The 22,619-nt window shown below is 36.4% G+C and overlaps 1 protein-coding gene across 1 annotated transcript in view; it reads left to right on the top strand.

The window, feature by feature from the left end:
- FBN2 (fibrillin 2) overlaps positions 1 to 20,610 on the top strand; it is a 177,018-nt gene extending 156,408 nt beyond the window's left edge. Inside the window, exons 36-52 of the mRNA XM_035309941.1 lie at positions 398 to 523; positions 753 to 905; positions 1,547 to 1,612; positions 1,894 to 2,019; positions 2,126 to 2,245; positions 3,521 to 3,643; positions 4,052 to 4,183; positions 5,544 to 5,669; positions 8,218 to 8,424; positions 9,710 to 9,835; positions 10,407 to 10,529; positions 10,683 to 10,799; positions 11,469 to 11,597; positions 13,171 to 13,290; positions 15,103 to 15,334; positions 16,061 to 16,220; positions 18,690 to 20,610. Coding sequence (XP_035165832.1) covers positions 398 to 523; positions 753 to 905; positions 1,547 to 1,612; positions 1,894 to 2,019; positions 2,126 to 2,245; positions 3,521 to 3,643; positions 4,052 to 4,183; positions 5,544 to 5,669; positions 8,218 to 8,424; positions 9,710 to 9,835; positions 10,407 to 10,529; positions 10,683 to 10,799; positions 11,469 to 11,597; positions 13,171 to 13,290; positions 15,103 to 15,334; positions 16,061 to 16,220; positions 18,690 to 19,064 — 2,561 coding nt within the window. The 3' untranslated portion in view covers positions 19,065 to 20,610. The remainder of the gene's footprint in view (positions 1 to 397; positions 524 to 752; positions 906 to 1,546; positions 1,613 to 1,893; positions 2,020 to 2,125; positions 2,246 to 3,520; positions 3,644 to 4,051; positions 4,184 to 5,543; positions 5,670 to 8,217; positions 8,425 to 9,709; positions 9,836 to 10,406; positions 10,530 to 10,682; positions 10,800 to 11,468; positions 11,598 to 13,170; positions 13,291 to 15,102; positions 15,335 to 16,060; positions 16,221 to 18,689) is intronic.
- Positions 20,611 to 22,619: the final 2,009 nt, after the last annotated feature.

The raw sequence follows: 22,619 nt of genomic DNA on the forward strand, positions 1-22,619 counted from the left end.
TCATAGTCCTTCCTCTGTCTATAGTGTCAGTTCAAGGGTCAGTCAAGGAATGTGGAAAAAAAATACCTTTTATTCCAAAGAATCCCCAACATACAGATTGTTTTAAAGCTCATCTTTGGATGTTTTATGTTGATGGGAAAATATTTTTCTTATATCTCGTTATCTGTTTCAGTCTGAAAGCATTTATTTAAAGTTTATGCTATAAATATGACAAAGAATAGATAGCATGATTTGAAACACTCTAATTTGAAAGAGTTAGTGGAGCTTGTTTTATCTTTTGGCTGTTTATTGGAGGTGTACCCTGGTTGAAGTTAAATAAATAAATAAATGATATTTTTTAACCAGTGAATTGATAGTTGATGGGATTCTGATGAATTTTTTCTCATAAATTTTATAGATATTAATGAGTGCAATGAGGACCCCAACATCTGTCTCTTTGGCTCGTGTACAAATACTCCAGGAAGTTTCCAGTGCATTTGTCCTACAGGTTTTGTGCTGTCTGATAATGGAAGGAGATGTTTTGGTAAGTTTAACAATTAAGGAAGGTAATAGCTAATTTTAACAGATAACAGATACCCTGTGAAAAGGGTAAAAAGGGACTTTGGGAGGTCCATTCCAAATTTTATGGGAGTTGGAAAGTACATTCAAAATCATAAGAAAAATACAGGCCTATCATTCCTTTCAGGACTAGACACACATTGTTTAACCTGGCAGAAGGCGTGAGCTCCACATAACTGAATTTTCTTTTTCAGATACTCGCCAGAGCTTCTGTTTCACTAATTTTGAGAATGGGAAGTGCTCAGTGCCAAAGGCTTTCAACACCACAAAGGCAAAGTGTTGCTGCAGTAAAATGCCAGGAGAAGGATGGGGTGATCCTTGTGAGCTCTGCCCAAAGGAAGAAGAAGGTACACATGAAGATTAAAGTCTTTTAGCTGGGAGAAATGGAGAAACACATTCATGTAGTACCTTTGCAATCAGTAGAAGGAGGGATCTGTTTGGTGTTCACTCTTACAGCCTTTTCTAGAATCATTCTGAGCTGAACAAATGGAACAAAATTACATAGGAGAAACTAAAGAAAAACAGCCTGAGTTACTGTTTTGGCTCTGTAGAGAAATGAACTATCCTCCAACTGCATCATGAATCATACACAGGTCATATATATATCCTGATGGATCTCATCTGCTTTAGGAAAAGCAAAAGAGTAAAATGGGACGGTGCTGAGGATCCCTGAAGTAATCGGCAATTTTCAGTTCTTGGTTTTCTCCAAGTTCCAAGTGCAGAAAGAGAAAGGCACCAAGCATGTGCACATGGAAGTTGGGCACATTCTAGTACCGCTACCCTGCCCTAGGGACAGTGTTGCTTTTGCATCTGGCAAGACAGTGTAATGGCCATGCTTTAAATGGCTGAGTTTTGAAAAGTGTGGTATAGAAGATATGTGATTTTTTTATAGGTTTAACCATTTATCCTGATTATCTTTCTCTCGCTCATTTCTTTTTTTTTTTTTTTTTTTTTCCTTTTTTTTTTTTTTTTAAATGTACCTCCACAGTTGCTTTTCAGGACCTGTGTCCTTACGGTCATGGGACTATTCCTGGAATTGATGATACACGTGAAGGTAGGTATGCTTCTTCCTCATAATTCAAAAAGTTTTTATTTATATTTAAAATTAGACTTGGATATTGTAGTGTATGGTGGCTTATTCCCCACAGCCCACAGGTGACAAGGGGCTGACTTATAATAGATGTGGGCCATATGAGATAGATAAGAGATACTTTTAAAAATGCATTGGTAGAGACCAACAGAATGGGGCACTTAGTTTTTAAAAATGATCTGTTGAGACTTGATACAAGAACACATCAGCTAATAAGTGATTGCCAATGTCTTCCTACCTTCTAGATGTTAATGAATGCCTTGAAAGCCCAGGGATATGTTCGAATGGACACTGCATCAACACTGATGGATCCTTCCGCTGCGAGTGCCCAATGGGATACAACTTAGATTTCACTGGAGTACACTGTATTGGTGCGTCCCTGTTTCATAAATGCTAAGAATTATAGCACTTGAATTTGAAACGCAATTTGAAATGTGTCCCAGTTCTCTTCAGCTTACATTTACTCATTATACACAGATACTGATGAATGTTCAATTGGCAATCCATGTGGAAACGGTACATGCACTAATGTGATCGGCAGTTTTGAATGCAACTGTCATGATGGATTTGAGCCAGGCCCAATGATGAATTGTGAAGGTACTTTGTCTTCTACTTTTTTTTGCCTTTAGTTTCTGTCCATCAGATTATTTTATTCACTAGGCCTTTGGTGCTATAATAACCAGGAGGGAAAAAGCTCATTTGATTGAAATATCTTATAGTGAAAGCAAGTTATTAATTGATTTAAGCATTATTTTAAGTTTATCACAGGGCTTCTGAAATTGCATGTTGTGGTAGTCAATGCAGTTGTTAGCTGTGAGGCTATTTATTGTGAGGCTATTTTGGGGACCCAACAGTTATCATCTGTTATTTTTTTCCTCTCCAGCAAACAGCTGAATCAGTTACCACTGCAAAACTGCCTGAATTTGCAGAGCATTTTTCAGAAGTGAGGCAGCTCAGTTATGAACTGACCCATTCATCATAATTATAGTAACAAATGAATTAAATTGGACACAATAAGCTGAAGTCAGACCTCTGATCCATCTAGTCCTTTATTTCATCCTTGACAGCTGAAATGCTAATTCAGGACAGCATATGAGCATGACTAACAACTTTCAGCAGCTCACTCCTCTCATGAATATATGGGAAAATATGATGCAGACTGGAAGATGTGTTCCTGCAGAGTGGGTTTAGCATCCATTTATGGATCTGTTGTCCAAGAATCTGTCTAGTACATTCTTCAAACTACTGATACCATCTGCATCTATAGCCTCTTGTGGTAGCAAAATGCAGAAGTTCACTATTCTCACAACTTAGAGGAGTATTTTATTTCATTTATTTTAAACTAATCCTCTATTAGTTTCACTAAATAAGTTTCTTTCCATAAGTTTCAATAAGTTTCATAGTGTGGGGTGTAGGTACAATCATTCTATTCTCATCAGATCCTTATCAGGATCCTTCTTAAAAATTTTGTGTTTCACAAATCATAAGTTGCCTTTCCAAAGCAAGAATTCATTTTCTTGTATTTGAAAAAAAGGCTGACATCTGTCATCACACAGAAACACATTTTTAAAATTTCATTTAATAAAAATGTAACATAGAGCAGTCCCAGCTTGCCATTTTAAGTTCTAGTTTCATATTATTTCTGTAACTATTTTTACACAGAGCTTTGTTCAGTTTTCTATGACTACTCATAACCAAGCATCCGTAAGTTTCTGGTTTGCATGATATTACATTTCTGATAGTTTTTAGCTGATTATATACATACACACACACATACATACATATATATATGTAGAAGTGCAGGTGTAAAAACTTCTGGGTGATTGTTTTAAAACTTAGTGGATAATGATGTTTTTGTTCCTTTCTGTTCAGATATAAATGAGTGTGCTCAGAATCCTTTGCTCTGCGCTTTTCGTTGTATCAATACTTATGGTTTCTATGAATGTACCTGTCCAGTCGGCTATGAACTGAGAGAAGACCAAAAGATGTGCAAAGGTAATGACTAAAATATGAACTCCCCACCTTCCATCACCCTATGCTGGCCAAAGCATACTCCAGATATTTCTGTGCATCTTGTGTTCATCCTTTTAGTGAAAAATAGCAAACAGCACAGCAGATAATTTACTCCTTCAAAACTCACATAATGCCAGTGTCTAGTGCTTTGTGTGTTCTTGCTGGGGAATGTAAAGACAAGAATGTCAAGACAATGAAGTTGTCTTTAAGCTCACAAAGATTACTTTGACAACTGCAGTTACGCACAGCACTCAGTTTTGTTGTGTTTTTTTTTAGTTCTTGTTTGGTAGGAAAGTCTGGATGCACTTTTACATGAGAAAGTGCTGGTTGTCTTCAGTAAATGAAGCTACTGGAAGGATGCTCAAATACAAAATAAATGTATTTTTACAGATTTAGATGAATGTGCTGAAGGTCTCCATGACTGCGAATCAAGAGGCATGATGTGCAAAAATTTGATTGGTACTTTCATGTGCATTTGTCCTCCTGGAATGACCCGAAGACCTGATGGAGAAGGCTGCACAGGTAAAGCTTAGAAAAGGAAGAAGACATCTACTGCAATTCAAAAAAAAGAAAAAAATTAAAAAAAATAAAAATAAAAAAAAGCTCTTTATGTGTGTATAGTAAGCTAGAAAATTGCAGTTCATAAAGGACACTTAAGATAGATGGTTGTGCCTAACATCTTAAATTTACTTTTTGTTTCAAATTTTGAGCCCTATCTGAAAATTGGTATAAAGAACTAGAAAGTATTTTAGAAGAAAAACTCTGGTTTTATTTACCTCATTGTACAACAAAATCAGGAAGTTTTTCAGACACTTGGTAGACTTAAAGCTTTAAGTATCCTCTCTTGAGAACAAAAGAGACCTCATCTGATGAGTACAAAGCAAAATTATTGTAAATAAAAAGTTAAGCTTCCTTCAGCTTTAATACTGTTTACAAATAATGTTGCAGTTCCTTAAAGAATTACAACTATGAGATTCTGAAACAATATATAAAAGCCACAAAGAGAAGGAGGTGTGAAAACTGCCATACCTCACAATAATTCTTTGTATCTCCTCCATTATTTTTGGAATTGGTTGAGAGTGAAATGATAGCTACATGTTGGCAAATTACACTTTTCTAATGAGTAAAAAAACTCAAGACCATTCAGAAGTTCTCTTTGAAAAGAAGTATCTGAGGCTATCTTTGGCTCAGAGAAAAAAAATACATCTCAGAGAATGCTTTAAATGAAAATATTTCAAAACAGCATCCTTTAGCAGCAGAATGACCTTTCTTCTTTACATAACTTGATGAATTTACTCAGAGGAAAGAATGTACTAACAAGAATTTTGTCTTTTTCCCTATTTAATACTGCCTTTAAATGACCTGAGGTTATTTTTCAGTTAAATTTTAAGCATCTGTAGAGGTATTTAATTGCTTACAGTGTCTATGCCATTAACTATGGAAGAAAATAAACTGGGATTTTAAAGTGTTTCAGGGAAATGATGTGCTGACTGAATTGTGACTGATTGCAGAAGGAAGTTAAATGTACTGAGACTCCTTCTTAATGATTACAAAGTGAAAATTTGTTACACAAATCATGCACGTGTTCCAATTTTATTTAAATGCTATTTGCCAGGTAAAAGTTGTGGATAGGACTTCCTCTGCTGCAAGTGTTTTCTGCTTTTTGTTACTTGCAGAGCACAAAAAGGTCTAAAGCCTTCATCCTAGATGCATCATATAAGGCATGGAATAGGAAGCATATCATTACTACAAAAGTCCTTCTCATGCTTAATCAATTGTTGATGTTCCACTTCTTCCAAATATTATGCAAAATGCTGAATACATTCTGCAAGTCTGAAACATCTTCTTGTAACAATAACCTGCATTTGATATTTTTGTAAAGATGAAAATGAATGCCGTACCAAGCCAGGTATCTGTGAAAACGGTCGCTGCATGAATGTCATTGGGAGCTACCGATGTGAATGTAATGAAGGATTCCTGTCAAGCCCATCAGGCATCGAGTGTCTTGGTAAGTCCCTCCCTCCTTCATATGAATTCCATCCTACATGAAAAAGTGTGTTGGTGCTGGGATTTAGAGTGTAAATTGGGGTTTTGATTATCTCTAACAGCTCTCTAATCAGGAACATTATTTGTTTCACCTAAATTAAAATAATTAAATGATATTAGATGATATCATATTATATAATAGAATATATAATAGAATAGAATATAGAATATTATATAATGACAGGAATGAGAATCCTCTTGAGAATGTCAGCTTAATCAAGCTACAAAGGGCCTCACATGGAGGCATCTATATTCCACAGGGCATAAACATGGTGCGGAGCAACACTATCCAGACGAAGTAATAATAGGTATTTTTAAAGAAGAAGAATTTAGTTATCTTAGGTAGATGAAAAACTGGGATGCATAGCAAACTAAAGTGTTTACATATTAAGAACATGATTTTAAGCACCACAATATTGCAACTAGGCATATGAATTTTCTGTATTTTTAATGTAGATAGTAAATATGAATAAAAATATTAGGATTTCACAAAAAAAAAAAAAAAGGCAAAATTATGTTGAAAAGTTATTGAGGCATGTCCGTACATTAAACACTGATGAAGGGTTTAATATTCATCAACCTATATTTCCTTTTCAATATATTCAGACTTGTCATTTGCATTATAAAATTCTTACTTTTTAAAAAATCAAACAAAACTGCAGAATCTCACCTTTTTCATGACCGGTGCTCAAGTGTAAATACTTAAAAGTGTAAAACAATACCAACATGTGAAATTGCAGGAGTATTTAGAACTGTATAAAGAACACCTGCATTAAAACCACTTATATATTATCTTATGTATGTACTATATAACCAGCTCTCTGTAAGTTGCCATCAGTAGTGTGCTGACTTCGTGGCAAAGCCATAATGTATTTCCTAAGTATTTCCTAAGGATTAGGACCAGATGGGAGTGGGATGTTGCAGGCTTTTAACCCCAGCCAGTCATTAATGCCATGGAAATACCCCGTTTTCATTATTACTTTCTTATACTTTATATATGTATATAAATAATGCACATATATATGCACCCACACAGACACATACATTTATATACTTATTTTTCAACAAACTGTGCTTTGGATTAGTTTGCTCATTGCCGCTTTTCCTTTAGGGCTGTCCAGGTCAGACAAGACTGAAAAATTAGTCTGGCAGAAACAAACTGCATCTTCAGAATTACAGAACAAACATTAAGTCTTAGATGACACTATTTTAAATATATTGTGCAAACCTTTATATTCTGTTCACATTAAAGTATATTCCACATCTCAAATAGGAGACTAAGCATTGCATGGTCTTCAAGTTATAAGGGGCATAAAGACCTGCCCAGTATACCTGCTTACAAGAAATCTGCTGAGTTTTGCAAGTCATCACAACGAACATGCTGTCTTACACAAGTGGCCCTTTCTGTGAGGACAGCTTTCTCTACTGTAACCAGTTAAGTTACGAGGCACCCAAAGCAATTTTCACCTAAAGTCAAAGATGACATTTTACCTGATTCATGTGAGAAATCCGCAGATTATACTCCTTATACTTGCATACCACATGGTCAGCTTGGTGTTCAAAAATGTACACATTCTTAGGGATCTGAAATATTTTAACTTTAAGCTTTCAAACAAAAGTTCTTTCATTAAAAACATAAGCATCTGTCAGACTAGTTGACAATATCTTCATTTTTATTAATAAATATGACAACTGACATATAACCTATTTAGAAGTATCATCTCTGCAAAATCTAGTTTTCATGATCATTGGAAGCTGGGATCTCTTCTCTCTTCATCTGCCTGTTTGAAGGAAACATGCAGGAAATTAATGATTGTGTAGTTTCACTCCTCTTTCATGATTGACATGTATTAATCAAAAGGTTCAAAAATGAAGGAAGGTGGGTTAAGAAAGGTACAGATTAATAGTACGGCTATATAAAACCATTTTTCCAACCTGCAAAGTAGGAGTGCCACTTAAAAAGACTAGTGAATAGCAGACTTCTAAGTGCTAAGGATTTTGTCATTTAAATCACACCAGGGTATATATAGATAGTCAGACACACTATTTTTACCAGAAAAAAAAAAAAAAAAAGAACAAACAAATAGCAACAACAACAAAAAAGAACAAGAAAGAAAGAAGCCAAAGCCCTAACCTCACTCCAAGTAAATCTGTTAAATGCAAGCCAAATATAGGTAGCTTAAAAGGGAGCTCAGTTTGGCTTGCAGCCAGTTCTACTATCAAGTAAGCTTGCCAAGGATGCCTAAAGGCAAATCCTTCCTAGAAGTAAAAGTCACATCAAGTCCTAGAGTACTGAACTTTGGAGATGTCTGGAATAACTTGGAATGGCAACAAATGTTCAGAAGACATGACAAATTTTTGAAAGGCTAAGTCAAAACAGACTTCACAGACTGGTTGCTAGTAATCCAGCGCTTGAGAGTTGACAGAGAGCCAGAATAATATATTAGATGCTCAATGGTTCAGATATTTATCTCCTGCTCTTTCTTAGTCTCTCCAATTCTTCCTTACAGATAATCGTCAAGGCTTTTGCTTTGCTGAAGTTCTACAGACTATGTGTCAGATGGCTTCAAGCAGCCGCAATCTTGTCACTAAATCTGAGTGCTGCTGTGATGGAGGCCGGGGCTGGGGTAATCAGTGTGAGCTCTGCCCTCTTCCTGGAACCACCCAATATAAGAAGCTCTGTCCACACGGTCCAGGATATACTACAGATGGAAGAGGTATTTGCAAAGATGAAAGGAGGTAGAAAACAATGAAGGAATACACTTACATACTTAAGAAAATGCAGTATTCTCTTTGAAGCTCCTTTGAAGAATTTCCTGTGAAACAACAGAGTTTGATTTTGCAAATACTACTGTGCGATCAGAAATTAAAAACACCTTTAAACAGTAGCTGCACCAGGAATACTCACAGCTGTGCAGAATTTTCAGGGTTGGGATCTAAAACAGGATCAACCAGTCCTCAGTCCTAAAAGCTAGAAATTATCCCAAAGCTTTTGTATGCTGAGCTGTTACATGCAAGGCAAAAGGTAACAGCAGTAGCTCTAACTGGCACATATTTTTAAATTTTAGTGAAAATTTTTTATTATCTTACTAGTCATAACAAACTTCACTTCTATGATTTTTTTTTTGTTTGTTTTTTTTTAATTTTTTCCCTGAGCTATCAAAACTAGAAACAGACTACCCAATGAAATAGCAGGAAACTTTCATTGCAGAAAATAATACTAAAGCTTGGAAAAATATTTGCTTGTGTTTTCAGGCCCATTTTAAAGAGAAAGAAAGGTTAAAGGTACTATCAGAAGCATGATGATCAGGAACTGTGGAAAAAATTGAAGATTTTTTTTTTCCATCCCCAGTAAGATTCCCATGGCACTATACACAATCACAGAATGGCTGAGGTGGGAAGGGACCTGCAACCCCCCTGATCAAGCAGGGACACCCAGAGCAGGTTGCCCAAGACCATTACCAGGCAGCTTTTGAAGATATCCAAGGAGGGAGACTCCAAAACCTCTCTGGGCAACATATTCCAGTGCTCAGTCACCCACACAGTACAGTGCTTCCTGATGTTTAGATGGAACCTCCAGTGTTACAGTTTGTGCCCCACTGCCTCTTGTCCTGGCATTGGGTACAAAGGAAGGAGCACAGCCTCTTCCCTTCAGCTATTTATAGACACTGATGAGATCCCCCAAGCCTTCTCTTCTCCAGGCTGAACAATCCCAGCTCTCTCAGCCCTTCCTCATAAGAGAGCTACACAATTCCCCTGATCATTGTGGTGGCCTCCTGTTGGACACCTTCCAATATGTCCAGCTTTCTGTTGTACCGGAGGGCCCAGTTCTGAACACAGTGCTCCAGGTTCAGTCTCACCAGTGCTGAGCAGATTGTTGGTAGAACCTGGTCTTTTTTTCTTTGAATATCTTATTCAGAAGGAAAAGTTAACAAATGCCAAATTCAAAGCTAGCACCTTTTTTTGTTTTGAAGGATTTTATGTTTAATATTTTCCCTACAGATATTGATGAATGTAAGGTCATGCCAAACCTATGTAGAAATGGACAATGTATCAACACTATGGGCTCCTTCCGCTGCTTTTGCAAAGTTGGCTATACGACTGACATAAGCAGCACATCCTGTGTTGGTAAGATTCAGCCTCTTAATCCTCAATATTTTTTTTAAATGGTACATAATTACACAGTGCAACTATCAGTCTCCCTACGTAAGCCTTTGAATATCTCTTTACCTCTTAACTCTTTTTTTCCTTTGTCTTCCTAATATGCCCTTCTGATTTTGTGTTTCATTTTGCAGAGTAGGGAAACAAGCTGTACTGACAATATTCCTGCATTGAAATATGTTTTCAGCTGTATAACCATGTTGACTGACAAAGCAGCTAACTCACTGCTTTGTTTTTGCCACTTTCCTGTTGGTTAACTCATCTAAGTATATCCTAGTATGCCTGAAAAGAAATGCTTTGTCCATAGATGAAAATATTAGTGTGACTGTTACTGCATTGTGTCACTCTTTAAGGAGATTCAGTTTGCCACAGTAGAGGTGACTCCAAAGTGACAGACTCATAGGGAAAGAAATGGAAATGCTGCAGAAATGTTAAACATACTTTTTCTACAAATGTTTTTCTCTTAAATATAGTGCTGTTCAGGAAGCATCTTTCAAAGAATTCAGTACAGCAAATCTTTAACAGTCTCTCTTTTTAGATCTTGATGAGTGTTCCCAGTCTCCCAAACCATGCAATTTTATCTGCAAGAACTCAGAAGGGAGCTATCAGTGCTCATGTCCTCGGGGCTACATCCTTCAAGAAGATGGAAAGACATGTAAAGGTAAAGGAAGCTATACACAGTAAATTTAATTTTGTTGCACTTTGACTTAAAAGGAAATAATTTTGAAGTGTGATTTTTTTTTTTTGCAAGTTAGACTAAATGTACTTCATATTTGTTGACTTCTGTTAAGGCAACATCATCTCTTACTTTCAGATCTTGATGAATGTCAAACTAAACAACACAATTGTCAGTTTCTCTGTGTCAACACCCTTGGAGGTTTCACATGCAAATGTCCATCTGGTTTTACTCAACATCACACAGCTTGTATTGGTAAGAAAAACATGAGTTTTCATGCATTAATTTTTTCTATAAGAGGAACATTCTCAATTCTTACCCTTTGCATCATATAAACAATAGTAATACAGAGCAATAATGTCAGCAGTCCAGAAAACAGATTTTGAAAAGCAGCAATTACAGCTAAAGAAATATCAAAGTATATCCACCATTTGAATTTTCTTGCTTAGTAAAAAGTTATATATATTTAGTACATGTTATTATATGCTAAGTATAACCACATGGACACAAAGGAGTAGAGTATTAAAATCTGATTTAAAATGTAGTTAAAAGAAAAACAGATTGCCTTTTCTTCTTTAATAGATACAGATGTCTTTAGATCTTAAGCACATGTATGAATCTTGCCAACTGAAACTATTTTAGTTAAGCTAATACATAGGTGCAGCCTTTTTCCACTGTCAGCAATTACGTACCTGGGTCTTTCACACTCATAACTGAATTACAACCTGTGCTTCCAATTTATTAAGTACTTTTAGCTCTGCATGAGTCATCAGGTCATCTGAAATTTGAATATGGAAAATAACATTATTAAAATAAATTTTTGCATCTCTTTGGTTTTCAACCTCCAAAGAAGTGTTATATGAACATACCTAACATCTTACCCCAAGGTAAGATGCTGACCTTCTTCTCTCTGCCCTGTTAAAGATAACAATGAATGTGGTTCTCAGCCATTGCTTTGTGGATCAAAAGGAATTTGCCAAAACACTCCTGGAAGTTTTACCTGTGAATGTCAAAGGGGATTTTCTCTGGATTCTACTGGATTAAACTGTGAAGGTAACTAGTAAAAGTCAAATTCTTTTATGCTGCAAATTCTTACCTCTGTGTCTAGGGAATCCTATGATGTCAAAGACAAATCACAGTCGTAAAACAGAGAAGCAGACATAGTGAAAGTACATACCAAAAATAAATAGGAATGTATTTGAGGAATTTAAAACATAAATGTATGTAAGAGCATACTGTCTAACTCTTTTTTTACACACGTTAGAATAAAAAATTACTGTTAATCTGAACTCACAAACAACTCTTTCCAGATTGTTTTCACCTTCACATAAGTTTATGGATCAAAAATTCTGGTTATTTTTTCTTTTTAATTTTCATGTACTCTAAAAGGGATCTTGCTCCTTCTCTTTTTTTTTTTTTTTTTTCTTCTTTCAGCTAATTGTAATCATCTGCCTGAAGGTATCTAAGATCAGATTCTAAATTCCATACTTTTATCTCTCCTTCCATAGCTTTATTTCTATTCCAAAAGGGAATCCCAGTGAGGAAATCTGTATTTGAGAGTTGCAGTGTCTTTAGCTGGTCTCAGATACTGTGAAACAAAAAATTAAAAGGCAAAGGTATATGTGCACAGATGTATGACATCTCAAAATGTCAGCCACCTGGACAAAATGATTTAACAGGAATTGATATTTGGAATGCATTTCTAAAGTACCAGTGCAGAATTAGCCCATCTAGAAGTTTTAGAAAGCATTATCATCTGTCAGGTTATTTTATTCTCTTCAAGTACCACCTTGTGTACTTTATCCAGCATTAAATTACACATACCAAGCCATTCACAAGATAGGTACATAACTAGAACAACAGAACTGCTCTATATGTTTTTTACTGATGAAAGCACAAGTTTCAGTTCCTGACAGTAGTTTTCTAGACCTCATGCTTTGGGACAGCCCCATTCCATGGAATTTGTGGACAACTGTGTACAAGTAGAGTATAGAATCTGTGGTGTCATGTACAATTTCTTATTTTCTGCTAGCATTGCATACTGTACCTTACACATTGTGGTGCTTACAGTCACTTGGTATGTACTTATTTCTTATAACAGACACTATTTCTAATGACCAGATTTTTACATTTTGGTTTTAATTTATGGGCTTATTCTTTATTTACATATTCATCTGAGACCTTTTAGATGGCTTTTAAATTGCAAAGGTGAACAAGTGCACTACAGACAAATTTGGTATGTGTTCCTCACATTCAAACACTTCAGTATGTGCCAGGAAACTGAAGTCCTACATAGTTGGTTTAGCAACTGAAATCCAAAAACATTCATGTTTTGAATATTACATCAAAGCAACATTGTGTGTGATTAGGAATAGTGTTTCTTCTCCAAATCTGAGTTAAAGTTTTGAAAGCTTTAGTTGGATTATTGATAGATACAGAGAACACTGCATAAATATGAGCTTCAGACCTTCCAAAATAAAAACCCTGAACAGTGCTGCCATCTTAGAACAGTATTCCTCTGTCATAAATATGGGTGTTTGGGCAATTATTATCAAAGTGAGTAACATATTTTGCAACATGTATATTGACATATTCTCTCTGTTCTACTTCTCTCCCCAACGCAAAGATGTGGATGAATGTGATGGAAATCATAGGTGCCAGCACGGCTGTCAAAACATCCTAGGTGGATACAGATGTGGATGCCCACAAGGGTATATACAGCATTACCAGTGGAATCAATGCGTTGGTAAGGAAAAAAAAAATGCATAGAAAACATTTGAACAGCAAAATTGCCATACAGATTACAGTGACAACTGCCAAGTAAAGGCGAGAATGCACAGGACAAAGGATATGCAGACAGATTTCTTCTCTCTCTCTCTCTCTCTCTCTCTCCCCTTCATCCACTTACTACTCTTAATGTAAAACAATGACAGATGGTGATGAGAAAACTCACTCAGCCTGTTAAAACTCTGTGTGACAAGGTCTTTTTCCTAGTCATTCTATGTTCTCCCTTCTCCTCAAGAAAATTCCCATCTTAGAAAAGTGTAAAGGCTTTCATTTAATTCCTTCAGGCTCGATATAGATACCTCTCTTGAAAAAAGAAAAAAAATAATCCTACATTTCATCAGTGAGAATCAGTCAACACGATCGGCATTTTAAGAATACTACAGAGTAGTACCTATAGTGAATAGGAAGAAAAGGATACCAACATCATAATTCCAAAATACAGTGTTAAGGCTACCATTTGTTCACTGGGCAGAGAACAGGAACAAATGAATCAGCTCAGCACTCCTCTTCTACATCTGGCTGATTTGGTCCATCTTTTTTTTTTTTTTTCTTCTGCATTTCATGATCTAAGCCAAATCCCGCACCAAACAGAATGCAGAAAATTAAAAATTAAAAATAAAAGCCAACACAACCAAACAACCCTATCCTGTACTGTTCACAAAGCACCGTAACAACATACTTAACTTACCAATTTTGCTTTCATGGTTCTACTTCAATGGTGTCACCATCAGAGGATAGCTGTGAGCCCTCCCTTAGATCTCTTATAGGCTGATCTTATTGCCCTGATATTAGACATCAAAATTAGTTTATTACACCCATTTTAATCAGTTACACCCAGTAGTACACCAGGCAGTTTTTCTGAAGGCCCAGACACCAGTATTACTCCTTACTTAGTACTGCTCTTCAACAAAGAAAGCTAATGAAGGAATTGGGAGTGACAGGAAAACACAAGTAGCAACTCCCACAAATTTCCGAAACAGCTACAGTCTCTGAATGTAGAATAAAGATAGATAGTCCTCAGAAGAACGTCTTCCAGTAACTGCAGACAAAAATGGTAATGCATGCACCAATGATGCTGGAGAGGAAAACTGTACCTTGGCAAGGTAAATAAAATAAACAGAATATTTGCTAATTATCCAATGCATAATCTTTCAATACAACCAGCTACTTTACTCACTCATTTTTCACAAGATAACCTGGAACTAAATCCATCAGACTGACTGGAGGATCTTCCCTTTATGTGTCCATAAGGTGAAGACAATTCTTGCTTCTCTCCACTTCATCTGGAGTGGCTGTTCAGGTTGTCTTTCCCCTCAGAGTGTTTGTAGGTTTCTCCTACAAGTAGGTACTAAGCTTAACCCATCTCTGGGTGTCCGTGAACACTGTCATGGTTGAAGTATGACTGGAGTTCCCGTTCATTTCTCTTCCATGGATCTTGTATGGTAGGAATGTAAGGAGTATTGGTAAGAGAATGAGTATTGACAAGTACCCCTAAGCAAAACAGGAGACATGCCTTGAAAGAAGGGGAGGCGTTGAGGGAATATAAACTTGACAGTAACCGTATCCTAAAACATCTTTTCAGTCCAGATATATATGTTTGGGATTTTTGCCAGTGTCCTTTTACTTTGGGTACCACATCTTTGTAGGTTAGTAAGGTCAAGAACGTAGCAGAGCCCTAGGACTTGCAGATACTCTGATTTGTTAGCTACATCCTGCTTGTCTGATCTTTGTCCAGATTAAGGTTACCAATGCACTTTTGTTTGCTTACTAGATGAAAATGAATGTTCCAATCCTAACACATGTGGCTCTGCTTCTTGCTACAACACACTTGGGAGTTACAAGTGTGCCTGCCCTTCTGGATTTTCTTACGACCAATTCTCCAGTGCATGCCATGATGTGAATGAGTGTTCTTCTACCAAGAACCCCTGCAATTATGGTTGTTCCAACACTGAAGGTGGTTATCTTTGTGGCTGTCCACCAGGCTATTACAGAGTTGGACAAGGGTGAGTATCTCACACAGTTATTCATCAGAGACACATTCAGAGGGTGACAAAAAGTCTGGGCAGTAATTAGACTGAAGAGCAGAGGTGCCAATGAAGGAGAGGTTAATAAGTCCTGTTTTTTTCTACATTTCCTGTGCACAATGTACACATGCAGTGCATAAATACCTGTAGTATTAGGGGAAAAAAAAAAAAAAAGACATATGTCTGTACCTGCAGCATGACATTCATTTTAATTCTAACATATAAACAGTATTACACAGTTAGTTCTGCTTTCGCCACCGGTATCAGCACAAAAACTCCAAGTCTGCTCAGTGAGGACTGTTACTGCATAAGGATAGGTATAATCCTCATTGAGTTAATTAAGGGATGTAAGCCGTACTGGTCAACCCAAAATGTTAAACACAAATTAACATCATTCTGGTACATGATGAATGCTAAAATCTGTATTTCCAAAGTCAGGGCAGGTTGGGTTTGTTCTGTTTCTTCACGATACTTGTGAATGAAAATTAGAAAACTCTACAGACCTTCAGCCAGCAGTTGCAGTTCATTCAGTATGTGAATGTATTTCATTCACTAGTGTGAAGAACATTAATTCAGTCATACTGGTGAGGAAAGAGAAGGGGATGGGATACTGGTGCTATGGTACAGATTACATACACTCACTTTCCATCTAATTGGACAGTTCATAAAACTGCAAGAACTAAAAAAGCTGTTTTTATTCAACAGTCACTGTGTCTCAGGGATGGGATTTAACAAAGGCCAGTACCTGCCACTGGATGGAGATGCTGATGAAGAAAATGCTTTATCCCCTGAAGCATGTTACGAGTGCAAAATCAATGGCTATTCAAAAAAAGAGAACAGGAAAAAGAGAAGTATTAATGACACGGTACGTACCAAGATAAATAAACACTATATTGTACTTCAAAGTATTTTTAGAGATTAAATATCCAATGCTAGCAGTAAGCTGAGGGAGTTTTACTACAGGCCACATTCAATAACCAAAATCATCTTTTTCCTGTCCCCCACCTTGTGTCTTGTTGGTGGGAGTGGTGTGACAGGAAGACATCAGCAGTTATGAACAGCAGAAGTTTTTAAAACCTGTAGAGTCTTCTGTAGTCTAAGATGTGGTGTAGTCCCTCAGAATATCTCAAAATCAGGTTTCCTGTAATTACAGAGAGCTATGACATTGGTCATTTCTGCAATCTGTTCTGCTGAAAGGAGGAGTTTGGATAGTGTTGTATGGTCTTAGTCAGCTAAATAGATCTTTTTACAGATTGTTTAAATTGAAGCCTCTGTTCCTGGTTGCTCATAATTGTGGGGGACGAGAGTCCATGACCTAGCTGATACCTACATGCTTAAGTCCTACATTTGCAAAATTGTTGAGGGTGTTAGAGAATTACACTTAAGTTTTTTTTTTCTTACTGCCTTTTTAGGCTTATATGGGATGTTCATGAAAGGCAAGCCCTAGTATTTATTTATCTAGTATTTATTTTAAATACTTTTTTTTGAGTTAAACAAGAATATACCTGCACAAGTGTTACCTGTATTGTCTGTATGATAGGACTTGTAGCATTAGCTTGTCTTGTAGCATTAGCTCTGGTCTTGAAATCTGCAGTAATGGGAAATTGAGTAGGTGGGGGGAGAAATTTTCCTTCAGTAATCCAAGAGCTGTGTAATGCAAACAGGCAAAATGCAACCTCTCATATAAAATGGTGAAGCATGCTGAACACACAAGTTACATTGAAGGAAAGAGGAAACAAGTTTCCTTTCTAAAAGGATAAGAACTTAAGATGATCGTGAGTACACACTACTTCTCATGACTGTTGCAATCAAAGCCAGTTCTGATATTGATAGAGTTTCTAAAGACAGGAATTGTGTAACTTCTGCTTTGGAACTTAAAAACTAAATGTTTGATTTCCTCCCAGGCACATAGTTCACACAAATACCACTTTGTCCTTTCCACCCCACTCCTACGGGGTCTGTTCCAATCTGAATTCTCTGGTTAACGCACCACAGAAATACCTGGATGTTTTTGAAAAACATTTCTTCCATTGCACAATTAATTTCATTTCTTGTTCAGAATTATTATATCTTGTTATTACATTTTTTGTAGCAGTAAGCTTTCTTGCTGCCTGAGCATTAGTCTTGTAGGATTAGCTCTGTCTTGAAGTCTGCCTGGGCAGCAAGAATGGAAGATTTCATATCCATAAAACTACAGGGGGAAAAAATAATAATCTCATCACTAACGATGTGTATAGGGTGTGGTATTTAATACTCTTCTGTACTTGCCCCCATCACAATTTTTCCTTATTTTCACCATGTGTTTTTAATTACATTACATAGTAGTACACATATATAATCACACGTGATTGGGATTCCCTCAGAGAGAGAAAAAAGTCCTTTCCAATATTTAAAACTGCAAAAGGAATCTTGACAAGTAGGCTAGATACCCAATTTAGGTTTCCTGAAGAAGACTAAGGCCTATGAACCATTCTGTGTATTTTAGGTCGAAGTGCTTTTAAAGCTGTTTGTTAGATGGCTTTTGTAGGAATGCACTCATTCTTGACCTCCCACCCCCAAGTGTGTTCTCAACAGCTCACACCTCTGGAACAGATTTACATGTGTAGCAGAACTATACTGAAGCTTACATAATATATATATATATATATATATATATATATATATGACTGATTAGTCAGAAAAACAATGCCAGTACATTCTTCTGCACTCTTCTCAGTGGTGAAAGTACAATGTAATTGGTCATGACATACCAGCCCTTTTTGTAGAATACAAACAATACAGGAATACTCTCCTTGCTTCAGTTTCCATTTTTGTCATCATACTTCATCACCAAATGCCAAGCCTGTCTTTTTTAGAAGCCAGGATTGATTAAAACAGTTTTATCAGAAGTTTAGGGAGTTCCTGTACAGTACTGTGTCAAGACTCCTGTTCTGGTTCTGTAATGTTCCACACTCACGTTGATCATAAGAACAAGACTGTGCCTCACTTACAGTCTTCACTGCAATACTAAACATATGTCTCTTCTTTATACGGGCTTTTTGCAAGCATGAAGTTAAACATTCTGAAAAGAGACTGAAATCTGAGCCCCCTCTATAGACCTGATGCTGTAACTTTAATTATCCTGTTAAGCCTGTGAGAGAAGCCCTTAAGATTTACAGGGTGTGTTATATGGAAGCAAGCAGTCCTCCCAGCTGGAAAGGATTTACAATGGCTTCTTTAACAGCTAGAGTTTGAGAAATGCAGAAACTGTTACTAATCACTTACTCTTCTGTCAATGCAAAAGTGAATATCTGTTTCTCTCCTGCTCTAAACATCCTTTCCTCCTTTACTTCAGATAGAGCAGATTAGCTTGGAAAGTCTGGACATGGATAGTCCTTTGAAGATGAGAGTCAACATTTCCAGGCTTGACAACAAGGAGCACATCCTAGAACTCATGCCAGCCATTGAGCCTCTTACCAACCACGTGCGCTACATCATCTCACATGGCAACGATGATGGCGTCTTTCAAATCCATCAGAGGGATGGACTCAGTTATTTGCACACAGCTAAGAAAAAGTCAGTGCCTGGAACGTACACACTGGAAATCACTAGCATTCCTCTATATAAGAAAAAGGAGTTAAAGAAACTGGAAGACAGCAATGAGGACAACTACCTCCTAGGAGAGCTCGGGGAAGCTCTCAGAATGAGGCTGTGGCTAGAACTCTACTAGCCATCTTCCATACTGAGTCCAGTTCTTCAGTCACTTCTGTTCACCTATTTACCCACCTGAACATATCTGCTTTTCAAAGGCTTTGAAACAGTCACTGACTTTTGGGGGAGGAAGGGAGAAGGGAAGACTTCTTTCTCTCCATCCTGCTGAGATTGCAGAACCACCCTTGCAGGAGGGGTAACTTGTGGGAATCATGGTTACTGTATCTTTTATATAACCTCAATTTAAAAATATATTAAAAAGCTAAAGTTCAAGAGATCATCATATGGCACTAAATGGCACAAAAAATGTGAGCTATTTTTTTTTCCTGTTAGCAGTCTGTAACACTTTGGGTATTTTGCTATAGTTCCTAATTAAAAAAATATAGATGTTTATTTATTTTTAATGCAGTAATATATGGAGAGAATAACAAATTATGTAAACAAAAAGGGAAACATGCTTGTTTTTCTTTAGATTTATAAATTTGAACTATAACATTTTAGAGGTACTTTTTTTTTAAAAAAAAAAAAAAAAAGATTTGAAAGATGTTTCCTTTTGTACTTGTGCCAGTCATCTAGATAGTATATAAGCAATTTTTAAATTTATCAGAGCTGAAAGAGCACTGTGATACATCTTCTGGCTATTCTAAAGTGCTCTAGTGAAACTTGAGTATTCAAAAAAATAAAAGTCTTGAAGGACAAGAATTACAATACTAGTCTCAGCAAAGATCATATTTCACAGCAGGTCAATAGGATTGTATTGTTCTCTGAATCAACCACATCAAATAAGAGGCACAACCACTGTAGCAAAATACCTTGACTGCTTTTAATACCATTAGAATTGCAGAACCAAACTGTACTGTACTTCCTTTCAATAACCTCAAGGAACCACACATGCTACCACACCTCATTCTCAAAAAGGGTGCTCTACATACTTGCATTACTGTAGGCAGCTGAAGAAAATGTCACTCTGAAGGGGACACATGATGTTTCATACTGTTTGGTGCTGGCTTGAATTAATGGTGCATTTAGTAAAAATTGAGAGCTATATCAGGACTGCCATATGTGCAAACTAATTATTCAGTGCAGACAAGGAAAATGTGTATTTGAAATCCATTTTTAGAAGTTTCATTAATACTGTAGTTATACACCGTACGCCTCATTTTATCATAGCTTATTTTGTAAGAACGATGTGTGTACAATGAGTTGACATTTAGTTTACTTTAGTAATTTTTTTTAATGTTGTACCATTATGTGTTAAGTGTATGTCTCAATGGTGCTTTTTTTGACAGCTGGTGCCTGTAACTAGTCATGTAACAGAATCTCAGATGTGAAAATAGCCAAAGCACACGCTGACTCCAGGATTGTTTCAGTCGCCTATCAGTGCTGACCAAAGATTAGTATCAAGTTATACTCAGTGGTTTTTCTTTACTTTTGTTCTTATGGGGATTTTTGAAAAAAGAAACATTGTACATTTTTATTAAAATGTTTTTAAGAAAAAAAGTTTTGTTTGTAGGTCTGTATAAGTATGACAACACTTTTCTTGCAATAAAGCTTATTTTCGGGTAGTTTTTTTTTTTTTCTGAAATGTCTGTATTCTTTACAGTAAATAAGCATGCAATTGTAAACTTGAAGAATTTCAGAGACAGAAAAAGGAGATGGTATGGAGCAAGGGCTTCTTCACTTACAAATAAGGTTATACAGCATTTGCTGAATAGGTTTATCAGCACAGAACCTAAACACAGCAATTAAACTGTCCTTAGGCAATTAGAACTCTGCATCAATTACCTCAAAAACAGTCATCATGCATTTTGTTCAGGGAGGCCAGCCTTGAAAAAGATGACACTTACCCATGTAATGAGGGCTGTAGGACCATCACAATTTGTTTGACAATTGAGCTCTAAAAAACTCCCCGTACATTTAAGAGTGTAAAAACCACCCTCCTACCTGAATACCGAAGAATATGTTAAGATCATCAATGGAGGTACTTTTGCTTGTTGGCAGTCCTTTCTTTGAATGCCCTTAATTATGTATACAGTCAAGCTGAAAAAATGCAAAAATGTTTTTTTATTATTATTATTTTTTATTTTTTATTCAAGGTTTCCACAAAGACCTCTCTAAGAAAGCTGCACTGTCTTTTTATTCCATTCTGGATTAAACTGGTGATCATTTTTAAGTAATAGCCAATACTGAATGTATGATTTTGTCATAGCAGTAATAGCCAGAGAAAGGGAAATCAGAAACATTGGATTAAACATTGAATCAAGATGTGCAATGTCCTGTTTTAGATGTTCAGGCTCCTTAGTTTTGGAAATTACAGACAAATAGAATAATAATACTTAAACATTCTACACTGGCAAAATTAGCCCTACATATGTCATTGCTGCCCTTCTGGAGAAGGGGCATTTCACAAGGTAATGGCATTAAAAGACAAATTGCCGGTTTAAGATTATAATTTTAGGATGCAGTAGCAACAAGTGTCCCTAGCGTATGGGATTTTTTTTTCAGCATAGAATTGCTCTTCCCAGGGTTTCAAAGACCCAGGCTAACAAACTTTTCCTGCCACCTTATTGTCCTTTTCTGATACTCCAAACACATATAAAGTAATAAAATCAATGTATGTTTTTTAAGGAATCATACACTTGAATTTCACTCCAGAAAGAAAATTAGCAGGAATTATGGCATTTTAATTATTCTCATAATTACTGAGTTATTTGGTATTCCTTTAAGGCTGTGTATTCATTCAGATTTATTTGACATCAGCTGTTGTGATGCATGTTTTATTGATTCAGAGATGCTTTTGGGTAAAATAACTGAAGTCTACAGAAATAAAAACTCGGGCTTCAGAACTTGAGAAACTTCAGAAGTCCGAGAAATACCCAGTACAGCACTGACCTGACTTAACAACTCTAACAGCTAGTTTCCAAGAAGGCTACTATTTGTCCAAATGGGAGCTTTCCAGGAAACACTTACTGCAAGAAAAGCCATCAGACAGAACCCAGTAGAGCATTACCCTCTGCTGCCAACTCTGAAACAAGGAGAGAAAATAGTAGCAACACGCTTACTAATGACTCCTCCGAGGCTACAAGTTTTGGAGAATTTTGCTGTTAAACAGACGTTACTTGCATGAGCTATGAGTACAGCACATTTGAAAAGCCAAGCTCAAGCATTACATCCTTTTTTTCTAAACAAGAACTTTCCAGCAGATACATCCATGTTAACTAACCAGTTAACAAAATATGAAAAAGCCTTACATGTTTACTAGAAAGGCAGTATTACCTGCTACCACTTTAAAATACACCAGACAGCTATGCACAATAGCCAGAAAATTGTCCCCTTCTTCCCCTCAACTTCAAATCCATGTGAAAAAAAAAAAAAAAAAAAAAAAAGCTGAAGCAAAAGAAATCCAAAACAGAACCATTTCCTCCCCAGCCTATCATAGTAGATACTTCTATACCTATTTCTCCAAAGTACTGTACACACTAGTCCTTTAATTTCTAAATATTAAATAGGAAAGCTGATTACACGTGCAAAGAAAGACTAGTGCTTGAGAAAGCTACAAAAATAAATAAATAAA

The sequence above is a fragment of the Oxyura jamaicensis genome, chromosome Z, assembly GCF_011077185.1.
Source record: "Oxyura jamaicensis isolate SHBP4307 breed ruddy duck chromosome Z, BPBGC_Ojam_1.0, whole genome shotgun sequence".
In the NCBI taxonomy this organism is placed as follows: domain Eukaryota; kingdom Metazoa; phylum Chordata; class Aves; order Anseriformes; family Anatidae; genus Oxyura; species Oxyura jamaicensis.